The 18,912-nt window shown below is 25.7% G+C and overlaps 2 protein-coding genes across 3 annotated transcripts; both read left to right on the top strand.

Annotated features, from left to right (window-relative positions):
• Nucleotides 1-2,008: 2,008 nt before the first annotated feature.
• LOC129614765 (DENN domain-containing protein 5B) lies at nt 2,009-14,705 on the top strand. 2 transcript variants are annotated; one of them, XM_055529610.1, is made up of 17 exons: nt 2,009-2,780; nt 3,423-3,532; nt 3,640-3,810; nt 3,872-4,107; nt 4,213-4,499; nt 4,552-5,542; nt 5,608-5,817; nt 9,526-9,709; nt 9,768-10,029; nt 10,714-10,749; nt 11,245-11,377; nt 11,437-11,687; nt 11,759-11,904; nt 11,972-12,090; nt 12,161-12,534; nt 12,640-12,910; nt 12,976-14,705. In XM_055529610.1, exons 1-17 carry the CDS (start codon nt 2,399-2,401, stop codon nt 13,163-13,165), a joined length of 4,353 nt encoding a protein of 1,450 aa, XP_055385585.1. In that variant the 5' UTR covers nt 2,009-2,398; the 3' UTR covers nt 13,166-14,705. The 2 variants fall into 2 exon arrangements, with proteins under 2 accessions (XP_055385585.1, XP_055385586.1); XM_055529611.1 differs by lacking the exon at nt 10,714-10,749.
• Nucleotides 14,706-17,155: 2,450 nt separating this feature from the next.
• Nucleotides 17,156-18,763, top strand: LOC129614812 (glycerol-3-phosphate phosphatase). The gene is made up of 5 exons (XM_055529703.1): nt 17,156-17,525; nt 17,582-17,605; nt 17,684-17,844; nt 17,902-18,389; nt 18,452-18,763. Exons 1-5 carry the CDS (start codon nt 17,456-17,458, stop codon nt 18,630-18,632), a joined length of 924 nt encoding a protein of 307 aa, XP_055385678.1. The 5' UTR covers nt 17,156-17,455; the 3' UTR covers nt 18,633-18,763.
• The last annotated feature ends 149 nt before the right edge of the window (nt 18,764-18,912 follow it).

Below are 18,912 nucleotides of genomic sequence, written 5' to 3'. Positions count from 1 at the left end.
ATACATAACAAAGCATACATACCAACATATATTTAAAGTAAAATATGTACATATATATTTTTTAAAGATATTATATCTGTATGTAAAAATTTTCAATTAGCATTTTTTTTTAATAATTTAATATATAAAACTAAATTATAAAATCACAAATACTTAATTTGATTTTCTTGTAATTAACTTACAAATACAACATGTTAACCTTTTGATTCATCAAAAAACAATATTAACCTGACAAACCCTCTAACAGATTAGATTATAAATAATAAAATCATAACCCATTTTGTAAACTCTCCATCATTGTTAAAATACCTCGTTTTAGTTTAACATCAACATTCAAGAAAGTGTTTTGATTTTCAAATTCTTCAATCAAAATTATAGTCTGGAGCAGTTTAATCAGTATCTTTAATTTTAAACAGCAAATAATTTAAATTCTTCCAGATCAAGAGATAATTCTAATTGAATACTAATATGTTGGTAGTCAAACCTTATTAAATTCAAAATTAACGTTTTAATTTCTTGGGTATTTGATGAAAACTGCTAGAAATTAGATTAAACATAATTTAATAAAACATTTATAACTTTAAAAAAATAATAAAGATTCTTAAATAGATATAAAAACATTCATAATTACTTTAACCAAATTTTAAGAATCGATCATAGTGCCAACCTAAATATATAAGTACATAAGTGTATGTACATATGTATGCAAAAAAAACAAAATTCCACTTGTTTAGTTACTTAAGAAAAATGCCTATCAACTTTTACTTCAATATTATAATTTACAAATTACACACCAACAGTGTGTAATTGTAAATTATATGGATTTTTCTTCTTGGTGTACACACCAAGAAGAAAAATCCCCAAGGAATAAAGTATTAAAACATTTATGCAAATTTCAAACGATACTAACAAAAACAGTTAAAAAATAAATGTCAGTAAAATAAGAATTTTTGTTACTTTTCAAAATCGAAATCAAAAAACAAGGACATATGTACAAACAAGCGTACATTCAGCATTTAAGTGAAAAAAAGGATATTATTGACAATATTGAATGAACACAAACATTTGCAATTACGAGTATTAGAATTTTCTTCATGAAGTTTAATAATGTGAACATACATACACATATATACATGCATATAATTCGTTTATAACTTATTGCGATCTATAGTGCCTATTGTGTAGTTATCTAAATTGAATATGGAAAAAAATTTTCTCATTCTTTGAGCTGTCAAACTGTTAAGTTAATTTACTATATATTTATGTTAGATATAAAGACGTTAGTTCAACTATTAAAAAAATAAGTTATTTACAACTATTAAAAAAATAGTCATTTTATATAAAATATCTCCCGGATGACGTCAAATTCGACAAAAACGTCTACTGTCATCAATTTACTACCAGATCTTATAAATCGTTAGACGATGAGTTTAAAGACGTTTAAATATTAAGCCTGTAAAAGACTAGAAAGCACTACTTTAGTAACTAAAGAGTAATTTCACTAGGTTTCGTTCCTCTTTCCAATAAACTAAATTTGTAGTTTTCTTTTATATATTTAATTTCAGTCATGTTTTCTGACTACAGAAATTTTTGAGGTGAACTAAACATTTTGTAATTTTATATTTTTGTGAATTTTGAGTTGTTCACTTCATACAAGAATGTATGACATATCCTTCTCTCTTAAATACACATAGATATTCTATCAAGTTGGTATTTTACATATATTAGCGGTTTTGTGAAATTTGAATATTCACATTTGATGATAATTTGTTTAAATTTTGATTTATCAAACGTGATCATATTTGAACAAAAAATTTTATTTGTGCGCAATCAAAAATCTTTATATCATATTTTGTTCCGAAAAAAAATACTAGGTGTCGCTTTCTGTGAAGGTTAAGAAACAGTGTGTTAGACCAAAATGTATACAATAACAAGATTTCCTATTTCTTTACCAGAAATTTAGTAGATTTTTTAATCTCTCCAAAATTGGTCGAAAATCTCTGGTAAAATTTCACTTTAAAAATAAAGAAATCGAATTTTTAGTTTATAAAATTAATGATTCAAATCAATAATAAAAGAAACTTGAATTATTCTCAATTAATTCACAATTTATTTGAAATCGAAAATAATAAAAAATAACTTTAATGATGATGGACAAATAATTAAGTTAATATAATTGAATCAGGGCAATGACATAAAAAAGCAAAAATAAAACAAAGTAAGGAAAATCAATTTTTCAATTCGTTGTAAAAAAATCAACAAAAGTTATTTTAAAATAAATATTTTCGTAACAATAATGTTTCATAAAACTCACAACAAAATTATGACAAAAAATTGTGTTAAAAGCTAAGAAAAAAATAAATGGTTAATTTTGTCTACAATAATTTACTTGAAATAAATGACGGACAAGGAGATTGAAACAGAAAAGGCAGCCGTAGTACTAATGTCATCATCGACAGTAATTTCGCCAACTACCCCAACTCCGTCTGGTAGATCAAGCAGACCACCAACAATACCAACCCCTGCACCCAGACATTCTTTAACATCTAAAACTCTAAACTCACCATCAATTGAGAATTTTCAAAATATACAAGAGGGTCTTAATGTAAGGTCTAGAAAAAACTCGGTTGAAGATTGTGGAAACGGATCAGGGATTACGAAAGAAACTGCACTTTTGGAAGCTACTCTAAAATGTGATCCTCAGTTTTCGAGATTTGCAGACTATTTTGTTATATGTGGTCTTGATTTAGATGAAGGCCTTGAGCCTGATCGCTTTGCTGGTAAGACAAAAATTTAAATTACTTTCGCATTTAAAAAAAAAAATTCTATTCGCATAACATAATATAATAATATGCCATTATATGTCAAAAAAAAAAACATTTGTCTTCTGAAAAGTATCACAAAAACACTTTCTTTGACCCCATAAAATGATAATAAAAATTTTAATCGATACATTCAATTTACATACATTTTTTAAGAAATGTTGATATGGGCAGAAATATACAAATATACACATATACATGAAAATCATGTCTAATATTTAAGAACAAATAATTGCTTACGTATTGCCTTAAATACAAAGCGTGTCTTTCAATTATTAAAGTATAAGATAAATTTTAAAAGCTCAATTCAATTGAACATTTGCTGCATGTTACGTTCCAACAATAACATTCACATGTGTTTTTGTTAAACTACTTAATCAAATTTCTAATAATATGTTTTTTTGTACATACAAATAAAATAAGAATAAATAAAAATCTTTTAAGCTGTCGTCATGTTACTTAATTAGCTTGCCACAGTGCATGTTTTATTGATTTCGTGGTTAAAAGCATTTAACAAAAATTATAAGATTAATTTCCGCAAATTACAACAAAAAATACATTTTAATTACAAATATTTTATATTATTATGCTGAAATTAAGGAGACAGTCTGCATTGTTCACCACTTGAGAGAGCTTACAAGAGTAAGCCGCTCTGCCACTACCCAGAAAATGTCCCATGGAATCCTTTTGACGCTGCTGGAATTTGTATGGTAGATATTATAAAAATAAAATGGAATTCAACAACTCAAATACTTTAAAAATTTTTTAATTATGAATTAAATAAAAATTGTTTTAACAATACTAAATATTTTTTTAGCTTTCTTTACCACAAGGATTACGATTTCGAACACAAAAGCACAACATAGAAGCAAATTTCCATTCCTTTGCAACTACTCGAGAGGATGGAAAACGTTGCCATGGATTTAGTTTAATTTTTTATGAAGAAGTTAGAAATCGCAACATTTGTAGTGCAATGCAAACACTCCAAGTATAACTTTATTTTACTATTTAAACTTGTAACAAACTATGAAAACAATTATTTTACGCAGGCAATGTTCATAACAGAATTATCAAATAGTCAAGCCACATCTACATTAAGGAGAGTCAAGGAAGGTCCTGTGAGTCGATCTTTACCTAGACATTTTAAAATGGCTGCTGCTCCAACATCAGCTTTAAGCTATTATGATGTTACAAAAGACAAGCTTTACGTGGCCAAATCTATTTCACTTGTGTGTCAAGTACCATATGCATGGGCAGCTGAAATATTTTTAACAAATTTGTATAAGTATGATATATTTTAACATTTTTACATTTTTTGAAATGACAAAAAAAAATTTGTGGAAATTCTTTACAACATACATATGTATATTTAACTTAATTTATTTTTTAGATGTCTTCCGCGATCTCCAGGGCCTGGTCTGAGTTTAGAAAGTTATGTATATAATATTTTATATGAAGTAATGCTACCTCAGCCTGGTAAATCAATTCGAATTTATTTACCACCAGAAGAGCCTCAATTGCCACCGATACCAATGATATTACAAAGACCTGATAAGGATGAATTACCTTTACTTGATTTTCCTATTCGGCTATTGTTCTCATATTTAGGAGTAGAATGCGTGATACAATTATTTACCTGTGTTTTATTAGAAAATCAAGTTTTATTACGATCTAATGGTTTGAATAATTCTATAAAAAAATGCTTTAACAAAAACTGACTTTATTTCAGATTATCAAAAGTTAATGATTATAGGAGAGTGCATTACGTCTCTTTTACATCCATTTGTTTGGCCGCACGTTTATGCACCAATTCTTCCAGCAGCATTACATCATTTTCTTGATGCTCCTGTACCATTCTTAATGGGTTTACATGCGGACTGTGAAATAAATGCCAAAATTGGCTCAGAAGCTACCCTTTGCTATGTTGACATTGACAGAAAAACGATTCAATTACCTGAAGAACTTCCAATTTTTCCACATAAACTAGACTTCATGTCAGAGATAATTACAATTTTAGATAAATATCAAATTCAAAGGGATAAGTCATTAGAGCCACGAAATCAAAGAAACTATTTTCATCAGCCAGTTAAAACTGTTAGTTTAATAAATGGGGCATGCGATTATGACCCTATGACATCCAGTTGCACACTTCCATCGGGAATGCAAGTGAGGGGAAGAAAATCTTCAATGCACGATTCATTTTATGCCTCCGACCATTCAAGAGATCATTCCGCTGAAACCGCTCCCTTAATTTCGGGCTCTACAAAACCTGAACCTATGCCTCGCATGATGGACATTATGAAAAGAAGTGCTAAAAAATTAGACGATTTCATTATTTATGATGATTCAATGCCGAAAAGTAGAAATACTAAAGAAAAGCCACTTACTTTACAAGATCAGTACGTGGAAGATCAAAGATTAAACAATTCAATCAGGGAATTGTTTTTAAATCGTTTTGTTCATATGTTTGCCGCCTATGATCAATTTGTCATATTTCCAAATCAAGGGAAAGAAGAATGGTTAAGCAATCGGGAATCTTTACAAAATTTTGATAAAGCGTCATTCTTGTCTGATCAACCAGAACACCATAGACCATTTTTGTGTAGATTTCTGGAGAGTCAAATGTTTGCTACATTAATAGACAACAAAATTATGGCTGTTTGGGAGAAAGAAATTGACACAAATTTGAAATTATTCGATGCTCGAATAAAAATTTTGAGGTGAATTATTTTCTAATAGATTCTATTAGATATGTATGTATAGTAATTTTTTATTTTTAATATAGAAAACGTCATGGGGGGGAGAGCATGCTAAGAGCAAATAGTTACGAGCCTTGTGTTTTAAATCAAGAAGCCCAACGAATGTTAGAAAAACGATTAATCACTATTGATTTAGAAGTAACGCCACCTAGCGAAATTTTACCGAATCGACCAGCATACTTTCGAGGGTTTCCACTATTGGAAAAATCTGTTCTAAATCAAGAGTGCGCGTCGAGGTAAAGAGTAAAAATGAAACAGAATAATTTAGGAATACTAAAAATGAAAGAATGGCATGACTTTGCATCTTAATCAAAAGTTTATAATAGTCATTTGTTTTTTTAATAGTAAATGTAGTTAATTTTCATTATATAAGTTAAAGAATGTCATCACTTGCCTGCCTACTTTTATTGTTTTTTTTCACACAAAAATTTGCTTGAAAAATTGTCAATTCAGTATTTTAAAAAATTTTTTATGTTTGTGTATTTATATACAATACTTATGTATTTAAAAACCATTACAAAAAACATGGAAAGTAGTGCTTTTGAGTTTGTTGCTTATGTTTTTCAAATACTGTTGAATTTAAAAATCAGACAGAACTCCTTTCGATTTGTGCAATACGAATTAATATAAATTTAATTTGGGTGATATAAAATTTGGAAATATTGGATGAATTCGCTCTTTACTTTTAATTAAGTTGAAATAAACTATAAAGCATTATTTTAATTAAAAAATACTTGAATTGCTAATAAGAATAAGTATGCAAATTTGTCATTACTATTTTTGTTTTGATTGGTATGATTTATTAGATATCCTTTAATTGCACATTAAACATTGCAATGCATTAAACGCTTTTGACTACATATAAAGAATCTTTCTTTTTAAAATATCAAACTGATTGATATGGGTTGAGCTAAAAATCACGTCACAATAAATTTTTTAATTATTCGTCTTGAAATAGTAACTCAGTTGTATCTGCATAATATTTCATTTTCGTAATTTTCATAGTTTGCTGAAATTCTAAAATTTCAAACAAATTATTTTACACATTTGTCTGTGATTTAATGTGATAATAAAATTTGTTTTCTAAAATTTATCATGATATTTTCGTTCTTCTTTAAAAAACGCATTGTATTTAAAATTAAATTTTTAGTTATGCTATAAGTTTAAGTTAACATGAATTTCTCAAAAAAAAAAGAAGTTCATCTTGAAATCGAAATCCAACTATTTTCAAAAAATACGATATAAATATCAGAACTCATTCAATATTGTGAAGAGGATATCATTTTAATCGAAAATAAATATGTTTTATATTTGTGATCAAAAAAATAATAAAGAAATTTGTGTTGTATCAAAAGTTATAATAAAATTCATGTTCTCTAAACAAGCTGGATATTTGCACAAATTTGGCACTTTTTGTAAATTGAAAAATTCTTAAGAAAGTTTTTTTTTTTTTTTTTTTCAAATTTTTCAAAAACTGCATATTCATTTGAATTTCTTCTCAATGCAAGTTAATTTTTATAATTTAAAAAAAAAAGTTAATTTTTCATCTTTATTACATACGTACATACATGCAAAATATTACATAAATTTGAACTAATATTCTTGACTATCATATGACACTTATGAATTGATAAAATTGTGCAAAATCCATTAATAAAAGTCTAAAAAACATTACTGATATTAATTCGACTGAAATTAATTAATGTTAAAATGCTTTTTATACCATATAAGAATTTGTGTTTAACAAAAAGCAATACATTCCGTATCCAGATTTGATTCCAATCAAGTGATTTTATATATTTAAATAGAAATAAATTAATGCAACTTAAATTAATTCCTAACTAACGCTCATTTTTAAATGGCATATACATAAATATAATTTGGTTTTTTTTTTGTTTTATTGTTTAATTTAGATCAAATTTTACTGATATTGTATGATTTATTGCTTTATATTACAATTTATTCTTACCAATATATTTATTTTTAATATATTTTTTTATTTTTAATATAGGCAAGATTTAATTAGTTTTGATTAAGAACTTATAAAACATACTATTTTTTATTTTGAATAATAATTTAAGTAATATTATAAAGCAAGATGTATTAATTTTATTTTTTGTGTTTTTATTATGTATTGTTATTAAAAAATAATTAATTTTTGCATGTATAGAAGACAAAATTTTGGATTACTGTGGTTTTTAATAACTATATACATATGTATATTTAATTTAAAAATTGAAGTTAAATGCCTTCAAAGTGGAAGTTAAAGATTCCTTAAATATACATTTGTTTTCTATGGTCAAGCTTCGGTTAATATTTTATATAACAGCGTTCAACACAATACTAGTAAAATTAGTAAATTGATATAACTTTAAGCCTCTAAGCAAAACTTCAAATTGACAAAGCTCAAACATTTATACATTATATAATTATTTTAAATTTTCCTTAGTAATAATTTGTTTAAAAAAAATACATTTATTAAAAGCATGATTATATTTTTGTACAAATTTGTGCAATGTTAAAAAAAAAAAACAAAACTCGAATCAGTTGTACACGTAGATAAGTTTAATTTTAGATACATATTTAAAATTTTTAGTTTAAAATTATTATAGATAAAATTGTGGAATAAAATAATTTTGGTAAAATATTAGAAACTAAATTAAAATATCCAGATACTCTTAAAATACATAAATATGTAAATACTTATAATTTTTAAAATTTATAATAGGGAAAAAGTTAAAAAAATTTTAAATAATTATACAAACATAATTTTTATTAAAATGATGATTGATGCGTTTTTTATGAATGATATTATTTTTTTTATATAAATATAAATATTTTGTTATTTAATGTAAAATTTTCAGTTCTTTGAATTCAGTTTTTACAAAATAAAAACCAAAGTTTACACTGTTAATATTTCATTAGTTAAATTAAGAAAATAAAAGAAGTATACATATTTATAACTTATGGTACTCAATTGTTTTGAAAATAAAAAAAAATAACAAATTATTTATACCTTTTTACTTTTTTGTTGCTAATTAAGACTTACCAAAATAAGATTTATCTTTTTTATGAAAATTGATTTGATACATTAATAAACTTTAAATTTATAATTTTGATTACAATTTCTTTTTTTTTTGTTTTATTATTTCAAGACAAATTAGAAATGCGAAAGAATAATAGTTTTATCGATTGAATGTTTCGATTTTTGTGTATTAATGCATCTCATAGAAGTAGTGCACTTTCATTCTGTGTTTTCTTAATTTAAAAAATAATGCTTTACATAACATATAGATTTTAATTTTGTTATTTCTTACAAATTGTCTAAAATTTTTAATACAATCTTTTGGTCTTAGTGAAAATTCAATTCAAGACTTTTATTTTCTTACACATGGCCGATAATGGGTTCAAGAAAACATGTTGTAAGTTTGTGTGACCCTTTCCCTAAATTTATGGTAATTGATTAATATTTGAACAAGTCCGTTGTTTCGGAGCCCATTTTTTGCAGTAAATTTATAAAGTAAAGAAAAAACACAAAATAATAGAATAATTAAAGTACCTTATATAAATTTCTCTTACATTTGTTAAAATAATTTTTCCAAAGAATTTAGAAAATGTTCTTAAATGCTAATTAAAATTATAATTGAAGAAGAGAGGAATAGCCTCTTAACAGGTAACCATTAACTTTGGTTCTGTTTACATTTTTCTATAATAAAAAGGGTTTCGATCAATCTGTGTCAAAAAGTAAGAAATCTCAAAATTAATAGTCTTTTTTTGTTGTTTAAAATAGATTTTATTTAAGTTTTACATTATGTGCTGCTTTTAAACTTACGTAATTTGTATGTTATTTATATTGTGTTTATTATTATTACGATGGTTTTTTTGAGTAAGCAAAAAAGCATGAAAAACTTTGAATATTATTTTTACTACTTGATGAATTGTAGGGGTAATAGTTTAAGGCGTGTAAAAAATGGTTCAACAAAGTGGCGAACAAAAGAAATTAATTTGGAGGGTAAACCACCACCCGTTCCTGCAACAAATCGAAACTCAGCTCATTTAACAACTTCTGATATGAGTCCAGCGTTAATAGCACAAGCAAATTGGACATTTGTCGAAAAATTATTAAAGGTAAAAAATTATAAATGTTTTGTTTAATGTCGCTAAATATTTTTTTTTTTAAATATAGGATGTAAAAACCAAAACTAAACGAATGTTACTCGAAAAAATGGGCAATGAAGCATTCTTGTTAGGTCTTTCAGGTGAAAATGTTAATGGAATAGAAGAAAACACTTTAATTGCATCACTCTGTGACTTATTAGAAAAAATTTGGTCACATGGTTTACAAAATAAACAAGGAAAATCTGCTTTATGGTCTCATTTACAAGCATATATGGAATTACATGAACCAAGAAATTCTGATAAAATTGATTCAAACTTTTTAGCACCAGGTAGAATTTCAATTCAAGAACGTAAAATTGTAGTAGAACTTCGATTATTTCTAAAAAAATGTTCGCTAATATTTCGAAAACAAATTTGTCAAAGTTTACGATATATTATTTTTACTACTTGATGAACTGTAGGGGCAATAGTTTAGTTACGAATTTGTAATTTTAAATGAGAAAACATTCATGAGAAAATTTGAAAATTTAATATATTATTTATGTTTAATTGTAAATCATTCTTTCTAAAAATTCTTGTTTGATTTCAAGCAGAAAATTTTAATTTTAAGAATATTTTTAACATATTTAATAAACACAAGTGTTTAAGGAATACTTTAAAATATCTAAGTATATCTGAGATAATCTCAGTTTTATGTCCAAATAGAGCTAATTAATCAATACAAGGAGGATACAAAGAGGTCAGTTTTTTATGTTTAGAAATAAAATTTGTACTCTCAGAATCTTTGAAGAGAAATTCAAGTTATTCAACTAATTTAAATCGGTCATCAGAGAAGTAAGATATCGGACGGACAAATAATCGAAGGTTTACTGCATTAAAGATCTTTATTTTTACATTTTTACTAAACATAAACGTATGAAAATGTTATCCTTTCCTTTATTATTACATAAAAACTAAATGTATGTTAATTAATTCCATTTCTTGATGTTAAATTACTTTAAACAAAAACATAGCTGTGGCCTGGAGTGTAATGCGGAAAAGAATGGATTGTACGTTCTTTGATTTTTTTTATTAGTTAATCATGTAGAAAACAAATTCATATTAAATTTTTTTTTTAAATTTTGATTAAAGCTATTTCCATTTTTTAATTTTTGTTTTTAATGCATTTTATCTAGTATTTCTCTTGTTACATTTTTTTTTTGAATCCCTAATTTAATTTCTCTTATTCAACTTTTTATTCTAAAATGAATTTATTTGCTTTGTTGAGTAGAAATTTAAAGCTTTGCAAGTGTAATTCAACAAAATTATAAAATTTATAAAAAAATATTACACATTTGCATACATATGTACGCATGTGTATACATTTAAATGAAAATATTAAAATTTTTGTGAAACCGTAAGTCAAATGCGAGTTATATTTGAAAAGCTTTACTTTGAATTAAAAATGAATTTAAACTTTTTAATTCTAATTGCGTTTATTGCGTAGCTAATTTATGATTCACAATTTATAAAATAGTGAGATTTCTTCTGATTACTTTTTTTAGACCGTTCTACTTTCAAAATTGAACCAGAATCTCCAGCAAGTCCAACACGTGGTCGATTGCGTGACCGTATAGGTAGTATTGTTTCCTTGGAACAACTTCGTCCTCTTCCAGAATCTATAGAATTTGATTTTAGGTAAGTTTACTTTTAATATTTTCGTTTTTTATTTCTTTATATTCTTCAAAATATTTCAGAAATGTTTTGGCCATGACTGATATTAGAACTCCAATTGGATACACTAGAGCTTGGATAAGATTATCTTTAGAAAAGAAGTTATTGTCAAGACATTTTCGTACACTATTATCAGACCAGGGCTTATTAAGACTACTTTATAAACGATCAGCATTTTTGCGATGCGAAGAAGAGAAAGAACAATTTCTTTATCATATTTTAACTCTCAATACCGTAGATTATTACTGTTTTACAAATATTTACCCTACAACAAGTAAGAATTATACAACTATACTAGAATTTTTTTGATACAAAAAAAAATATAATATTTATTTAATTTTATAGAATTACCTTACCGTATTATTATATTTCCATCAAAAAAACACGGTAACGCTCAAACTTCAAGTAATGTTTGGATAGCTATTTCGGGAGCTTTATGTGAAACAAAACAAATACCAGTGCCAAAAGGAACTCTTGAATTTGTTTTCCATGTAAATATAAACCGATTTGTTTATTATTAATATTTCCTATATAACAACAAGTTAATTTCAATTTTAGCATAAAAATTTAGGACTTCTTACAACAATGAGAATCGGACATGACAATTATGGTCCTATTAATAAATGGATGGTGGAGCATGTTGTAGTTAGAAACGAAGTTACTGAGCATACTTATAAGTAAGTTTTGTAAATTATATAAAAAGTATTTTGTATGTATGTGTGTAAATTTAATTTGATTTATTTTAAGGTTTCCATGTGGTCGTTGGCTTGGTAAAGGCATTGATGACGGTTCTTCTGAACGTCTTCTGGTTGGACAACGTGTGCCAAAAACTGTGGATACTGAAGAATTAGTTCAGGTTTGTCAGACACCGCCAAGAGCCAGAAGTCCAAGCATACAAAGGACTGAATTAAGGCCATCAGAAATACAAAATATGATTGGTGATTGTGTGAATACAATTGTAAAATGGCACTATAAGCCAAGTAAAGATCGTGATGTTGGATCCCTCACTAATTTACTATGTGGAGAAGATGGTTTAGTAAAATGTTTGGAGCATGTGTTTCTTTGTGGTTTTCGTTCAACCAGATTTTTCGGAAAAAATTTATTTCTATGGGATTATTTTGGTAAGATATCAATAACATAAATATTAAAATTTTTCGTAACATTTGCGTCAAAAATATTTTGCAATTTGTTAATAATTTGCATTCATTTCATTTTAACACTTTTAGCTAAAGTAAAGGAACAATTTGAGATAAATTTAAATTTTGAAAATTTCGACTCACAAAATCAACGTAGTGGAAATGAATCTCCTTCAATATTTACCTCATTTACAAGTGTTTCAAATGATTCGCCATATCTTCCAAATATGACGTCGGCACAACGTCATGAATGGATATCTGTTTGGAGATGCTTTGTTTATTTGATAGATGAAATAAATTCTGTAACTAATTCCTTAGGAAAAGATGGAAAATTTCAATTATTTATGTGCTTATGTTTAAGGTAATTTTAAAATACCTTATAAATTTATCATTGCATATTCAAGTTTAAAAAATATTTAATTTTAGAGAACACATTTTACACCGAATGTTATCACCTATGGCTGCCACTAAAGTAACACAAGAATTATATGAGGAACAAAGTTTTTTAAGACGTCGCGGACTTTTAACATTTTTAATACAAATACTTGAACCTTTAGATGAATTCCATATAGTTTTAGAAAATTCTATAACGCAAGGAATACCATCGCAATGTTAAATCAATATTATTATACATTTATTATTCATATATGATGTGTGTTGTAATTAAATTTCACCAAGAAAATATTAATATGCATCTAATTGACTATATTAATTTCATATTAATTTAAAGTTAAAATATACATGTACCATTCGTTTCAAAATTGAGTGCAATAATGTAGAACAATGATAAAATTTTTATTTTAAAATACATACATAATTTATTAAGGACATTCTGAAAGTATATTATATGTATACTATTTAGGTACTATGTATTGTATATTATAATCTTTGAATAAGCACACATTGTAAGAATATAATGTAAGATTTTTGCCCAAATTTAAATATATTTTTTGTGATATTATTACACAAAACTTGAAAGTATAAGTATCTGGAAGATTATAATAACAAATCTTCAACAATTTGATTAAAATCAATTAATGTAAGAAATTATAAAACAAGAAGCCAAAAAGAGAATAATTTATTTTTGAATTTAAAAATCATAAATTAAAAATAATAAACTTATATGTATGAATTGATTGTAAAAGAGAATGTATAGGATATTTAAAGCAATGTTAAATTTAAAAGAAATGATAATATATTTTATATATATATAGATAATTTTTAAAATTTGAAAATACTCTGCTATTATAAGTTATTAATACCAAAAAAAAAAAAACATAAATTTAGTCATCCAAATGATATTAAAACTGGCAATTAATATTAATTTATAATATTAAATACCTAGAGTGATTTAAAGCTTAAATTCAAAATAATTTTCTAAGTAAAATTCCAAAGATGGTAAAAGATTCGTTATGAAAAAAAAAATAAAAATTCTAAATTGAAAACTTTATCTATATTCAATACTTAATTTTTAATTCTTTTAACATCAAATAATTATGTAATTATTGAAATTAAGTTAAGAATTATTAAAAAAAAAAATCGTAATGTTAAAATAATTATAGCACAACATACATATATGTATTTACAAATTCATCACTATTGTAAAACCGTGTAATTATAAAGTAACAAATTATTATGTAATTGCGACTCTTTTAACGATTTATTTTATTAATAATAGCCAATAACCATGTTTAAATGCAATTCAATTCCGATTTTAAATTTTTTTTAATTACATTATTTCTTTAGAAAAACATGTTGACGAAGTTCTTTGATATTATATTTGCAACTGACCTTATATAATTAACATTCTTGCCGAATTTTAGTGATCATTTTATTTTATTTTTAAAGTTGTTGCATTGTACCTTTTATTCTTTATTTTAATTTTACGATATTTGTATGGGTAAAACTATAAAATAATAATTCTGAAACAATTAGATAAACTAAGTAAACTTGAAGGATTTCTAGATCTAAAAAGATTCTCATGTATACATGTAGTCATAATATTGTAAGTAGATTATTTTAAATTGTAATTTTAAACTTGTTTAATTTTTAATTTTAATTTCGAACATTAATTAAAAAATTTAAAATTCGAAGCTTGCCATATAGTTTTCCCCTTAGATTTTTAAAAAAGAGTTTAAGGTATTAAATAATAATTTTTTTTTTAAAAAACTACGGTGGTTGTTTTAAATTAAAAAATACCTTTACAGATCGAATCATAAATTGTGATTTTAAATTTTCAGTTGCAGCATGTTAAAAAGCATTCTAAAAAAAAAATAAAAAATCTAATATCCACAAATTAAATATGCTGGCGACACTATGTTCTCAAAACAATCGGAGCTTTTGAAATCAATTAGAATTCAAGTGTAAGATTTGAACACTTATCTTTTGTACGAACTTATTCAGAAAAAGAGGAAGTGATAGGAATCTCTGATGATACATACGCATCCATAAAAGTAATTATCGTTTTTAGCTATTACAAACAAAAAGGTTTGTTGTACATTTACGGAACTCATAAACTCGTATAAACATAATAAAATATGCAAATTTTGATTGCTACACTTGATTTTCAATTGTCATATGCTATATGATCATGTCACAAAGTATGAATCATTTTGCGGGAACAAGTTTCTCTAAACAAAAACTGAAATTTCTAATATGTATCAAAATTATTTGTCAGACTTTAATTTGTTGAATATATTCCATTAAATATGTATATGTATATGTACGGATTCACAAAATTGAAATAAGTTGTGTTAAAAATAAGAACTATTCGTGTTTTATAAGTGCACATTTAAAAAAAAAAATTGTGATTAAAATAAGCACAAAATACGTTAATTATAATTTATAAAACGTAGAAATTATTTAAAAAACATTTTATAGTATAATTTTGTTTTTTTTTTGTTTTTATTACATAAATTATGTGTATGTATGTATGTACGTTTAACAACTACTATATTAAAAAAAAAAATTGTAAATTGAATACTTAACAACTTTGAATTTAATAACTCATAAATTTTAATTTTAAATATAAAAAATGTGCATAATTATTTTGTATATTATTTCTAATTAATTGCAGGAATGACGAATACCTACCGCGTTCTGGAGGTATCAAGTGCCATATCATGATATCCCCGCCCATTACTTATATACAAAAATATAATGTATACCTACATTAAATTTTTTCTTACATTTGTACATAAGTTATGACATGTTTATATTATTTCAGTCCAGCGCAAACTACTTACATTATATCAATAAATACATTGCTAAACAAAAATGTGTAAATACATTGCCAATTATATGGATCGGGATCAATATGGCATAATCAATATATTAATTTTCTAAACGCGGTCTATGTATTAAGACCAGGGATATGGGTTATTTAAGAATTAGAAATTTTTTCGGAAAAATGTTAGGCATTTTGATCCATATACAATCAGTTTCGGATTTGGACCAAAATGCCATCGGTTTTGGATTTGGACCAAAATGCTATCGGTTTTGGATATGGATCAAAATGGATTAAATTTTTGTACTAATTACGGATATGGATTAAAGTTACAACTCTATAATTCAGTTATCAAAAGAGAGAGAAAAACGGGTTACATATTCTGAAAGGTAGTCTTCCAAAACCCACGAAAGTGTTATTAGCTCCAAAAAACCGAAATGGATCACATCTGCATTGGACCGAATATATGTATAACAAGATATCTATTCGTCTCTCAAGCTAAATATTTTACTTATGGAGCTTGCTAAAACAAACTGGATAAAAACAACAAGTAACATCGTCTGCGATGAAGTTTCTTGTGCCGTTTAATTAAATTCAAATTAACGAAAATAATGTGTCATTCATTGTTACGTTATTCGCCGTAAAATAACGTTAACTTATTGGCTTTATTAATTTTAATTTGTGTCAAAACCTTGACATAACACAAATATCATTTGTGTCAGCTATACTTCATTGATACAGACATATGTACCTTGAAATTTGTTTATATTAATCAATTTTGTCAATTTAGATTTTGACATTATATATACACTTAACCCTTAAATAAAGTTTGAATTATGGACAAAAGTTACGAACTATCTACATATATATAAGAAAAATAATAGAACATCTCTCATTTTCACTTTATTCGCTTAGCACGTTCCCAAATAATTTAAAATAAATCTATATAATAATCAAAACACGACCAAAAATATCACATTTGAAAAAGTCTAACAATCATATAAAAAAATCAGTCGCCTGTTAGTCAATGAATAGTAATCGCTTAAATAAGCAAATGCATCAACATTTATGATTTAAAAAATTTATCAAGCATTTCTTGACATATCTTTTAGCGATTGATTAAAGGTTGAAGATTATAAAAAAAAAATTAATTTTTCATTATGCATTATCATAATAGAAAAGGGCGAATTCAAATTTATACAGGCGAAAACGGATTTAAAAAATTCTACATGAAAAAAGTCTACATTATTTGAAATATACGACGTATCCTCCAAAAAAAACAAATTGGCATTTTTCTCTGTTTCAAAATGTAATCACCTGTAATTTTGATGCATCAAAAATCAAATTAATAATGACAGATTATTTTATAACTTTCCACAATTAGTGAACCGACGTTGAATGAGATCAGCCCATAATCTAACTTGTAACCTTGACATTTCCGTTTGATATTCTAATTTAGAAAATTGGGAATCAAAAGAAGTTTCAATGCGTTAATCATGCAATACAATAAAAATTGTCAACAGTAAATAAAGTCAGTTTTCGTAGTCAAATTTACTATAATGGCACTTAAAATAAAAATATTGTAAACAGTAAGAAAGTAAGAAAGGCTTTAAACAAAAATTGAGTCACTATTGCAATCCAGAAATTTTAATACTATTTCATCATACAATACAAAGGACAATGTTCAAAAGGCAGGCGTTAAATCTTTTAGAACATCCAGAAAAAGCAAAAAGCTGGATATCAACATTTGGTATAAAATTAATAATATTAAAGAAGAATTAATTATATTGAAATCTTTATTTATAGATAACGTTTTATGTGACTGTGATGGTTTGTATGAGCCAAAAATTGAACTACATATGTATTATTTTTAATTTTATATTAACATGTATTTAACTTGAATTTTAGGAGTATTATGGCTTTATGATAAGGAGATTGAAGGAAGCGTAAAAGTAGTTAATCGGTTAAAACAAATTGGAAAAGGAGTGTATTTTGCAACAAATAATTCAACAAAAACACGACCGGAATTCCTTGAAAAAGCAATTCGAATGGGATTTAACATGAAAGAAGTATGAATACGCCGTATTTTACAAATTCATTCTGAAATTTTAACAACTTTTTTTCAGGATGAAATACTATCCACAGCTTATACAGCCGCACAGTATCTTAAAAATCGTAATTTTAATAAAAAAGTCTACGTTATAGGGTCAACTGGTATAACAAAAGAACTGGATGCTGTTGGTATTAAACATACAGGAGTTGGCCCAGATTATCTAGAAACAAATTTAGCAAATTTTTTAAATAACAAATTTGAACAGGATGATGAAGTAGGTGCAGTAATAGTTGGATTTGATGAATATTTTAGTTTCCCAAAAATGACAAGAGCAGCATCTTACTTAAGTAAACCAAATTCCATATTTATTGCAACGAATACAGATGAAAGATTTCCAATGCCGAATTTCGTCGTACCTGGTACTGGAAGCATTGTAAAGGCTATTGAAACATGTGCTGAAAGAAGTGCCGTCGTGATGGGAAAACCTAATGCTAATATGTGTGAACCATTATTAGTAGATGGAAAAATTACTCCGGAAAGAACGTTAATGGTTGGAGATAGGTGAATGTTATTATATTCACTCTTTAATATTAAGTTAACAACAAAAATACATTTTTCGTTAGGTGTAATACTGACATACTTTTTGGTAATAATTGCGGTTTTCAAACTCTTTTGGTTGGCACAGGAATACATAACCTTGACGATGTAAGCTGTTATAAAAAGTCAAATGATGAAGAAACACATAAATTGATCCCTGACGCTTACCTTCCAAAGTTTGGAGACTTGCTGCAATTTTTGCTGTAAAATCATGTATGCTAATAGAATTATGTTCTGCTAATAACAAGTAGCTAAGTATACAATTTTTAACATACTAGCCACGAGGCTTATTGGATTGTTTTTTTAAATAAATTTTTTTGTTAATATTGGGCAGAGAATTGTTTTTTTATTTATTTTTAACAAAAATTTTAGAATTAGATAGAACATTTTTAAAATTTTTCAATATTATATAATATATTGTTAATTTAATTTGCAATTTAAATAAAAGAAATTTGAATATAAGAAGAAAGTTGTTAATATTTTTGAG

The sequence above is a fragment of the Condylostylus longicornis genome, unplaced genomic scaffold (genome assembly GCF_029603195.1).
Source record: "Condylostylus longicornis isolate FDR11 unplaced genomic scaffold, ASM2960319v2 ptg000119l, whole genome shotgun sequence".
In the NCBI taxonomy this organism is placed as follows: domain Eukaryota; kingdom Metazoa; phylum Arthropoda; class Insecta; order Diptera; family Dolichopodidae; genus Condylostylus; species Condylostylus longicornis.
This window is presented reverse-complemented; position numbering and strand designations above follow the sequence as displayed.

Bases quoted from the DNA above. Each gene is read 5' to 3' on its own strand.
- LOC129614812 (XM_055529703.1), top strand. From the start codon at position 17,456: ATGTTCAAAAGGCAGGCGTTAAATCTTTTAGAACATCCAGAAAAAGCA. The intron at 17,606-17,683 runs GTTTGTATGAGC...CTTGAATTTTAG, and splicing joins CGTTTTATGTGACTGTGATG to GAGTATTATGGCTTTATGAT. The intron at 18,390-18,451 runs GTGAATGTTATT...ATTTTTCGTTAG, and splicing joins ACGTTAATGGTTGGAGATAG to GTGTAATACTGACATACTTT.
- LOC129614765 (XM_055529610.1), top strand. From the start codon at position 2,399: ATGACGGACAAGGAGATTGAAACAGAAAAGGCAGCCGTAGTACTAATG. The intron at 3,533-3,639 runs GTAGATATTATA...ATATTTTTTTAG, and splicing joins ACGCTGCTGGAATTTGTATG to CTTTCTTTACCACAAGGATT. The intron at 11,378-11,436 runs GTAAGTTTACTT...AAAATATTTCAG, and splicing joins TCTATAGAATTTGATTTTAG to AAATGTTTTGGCCATGACTG.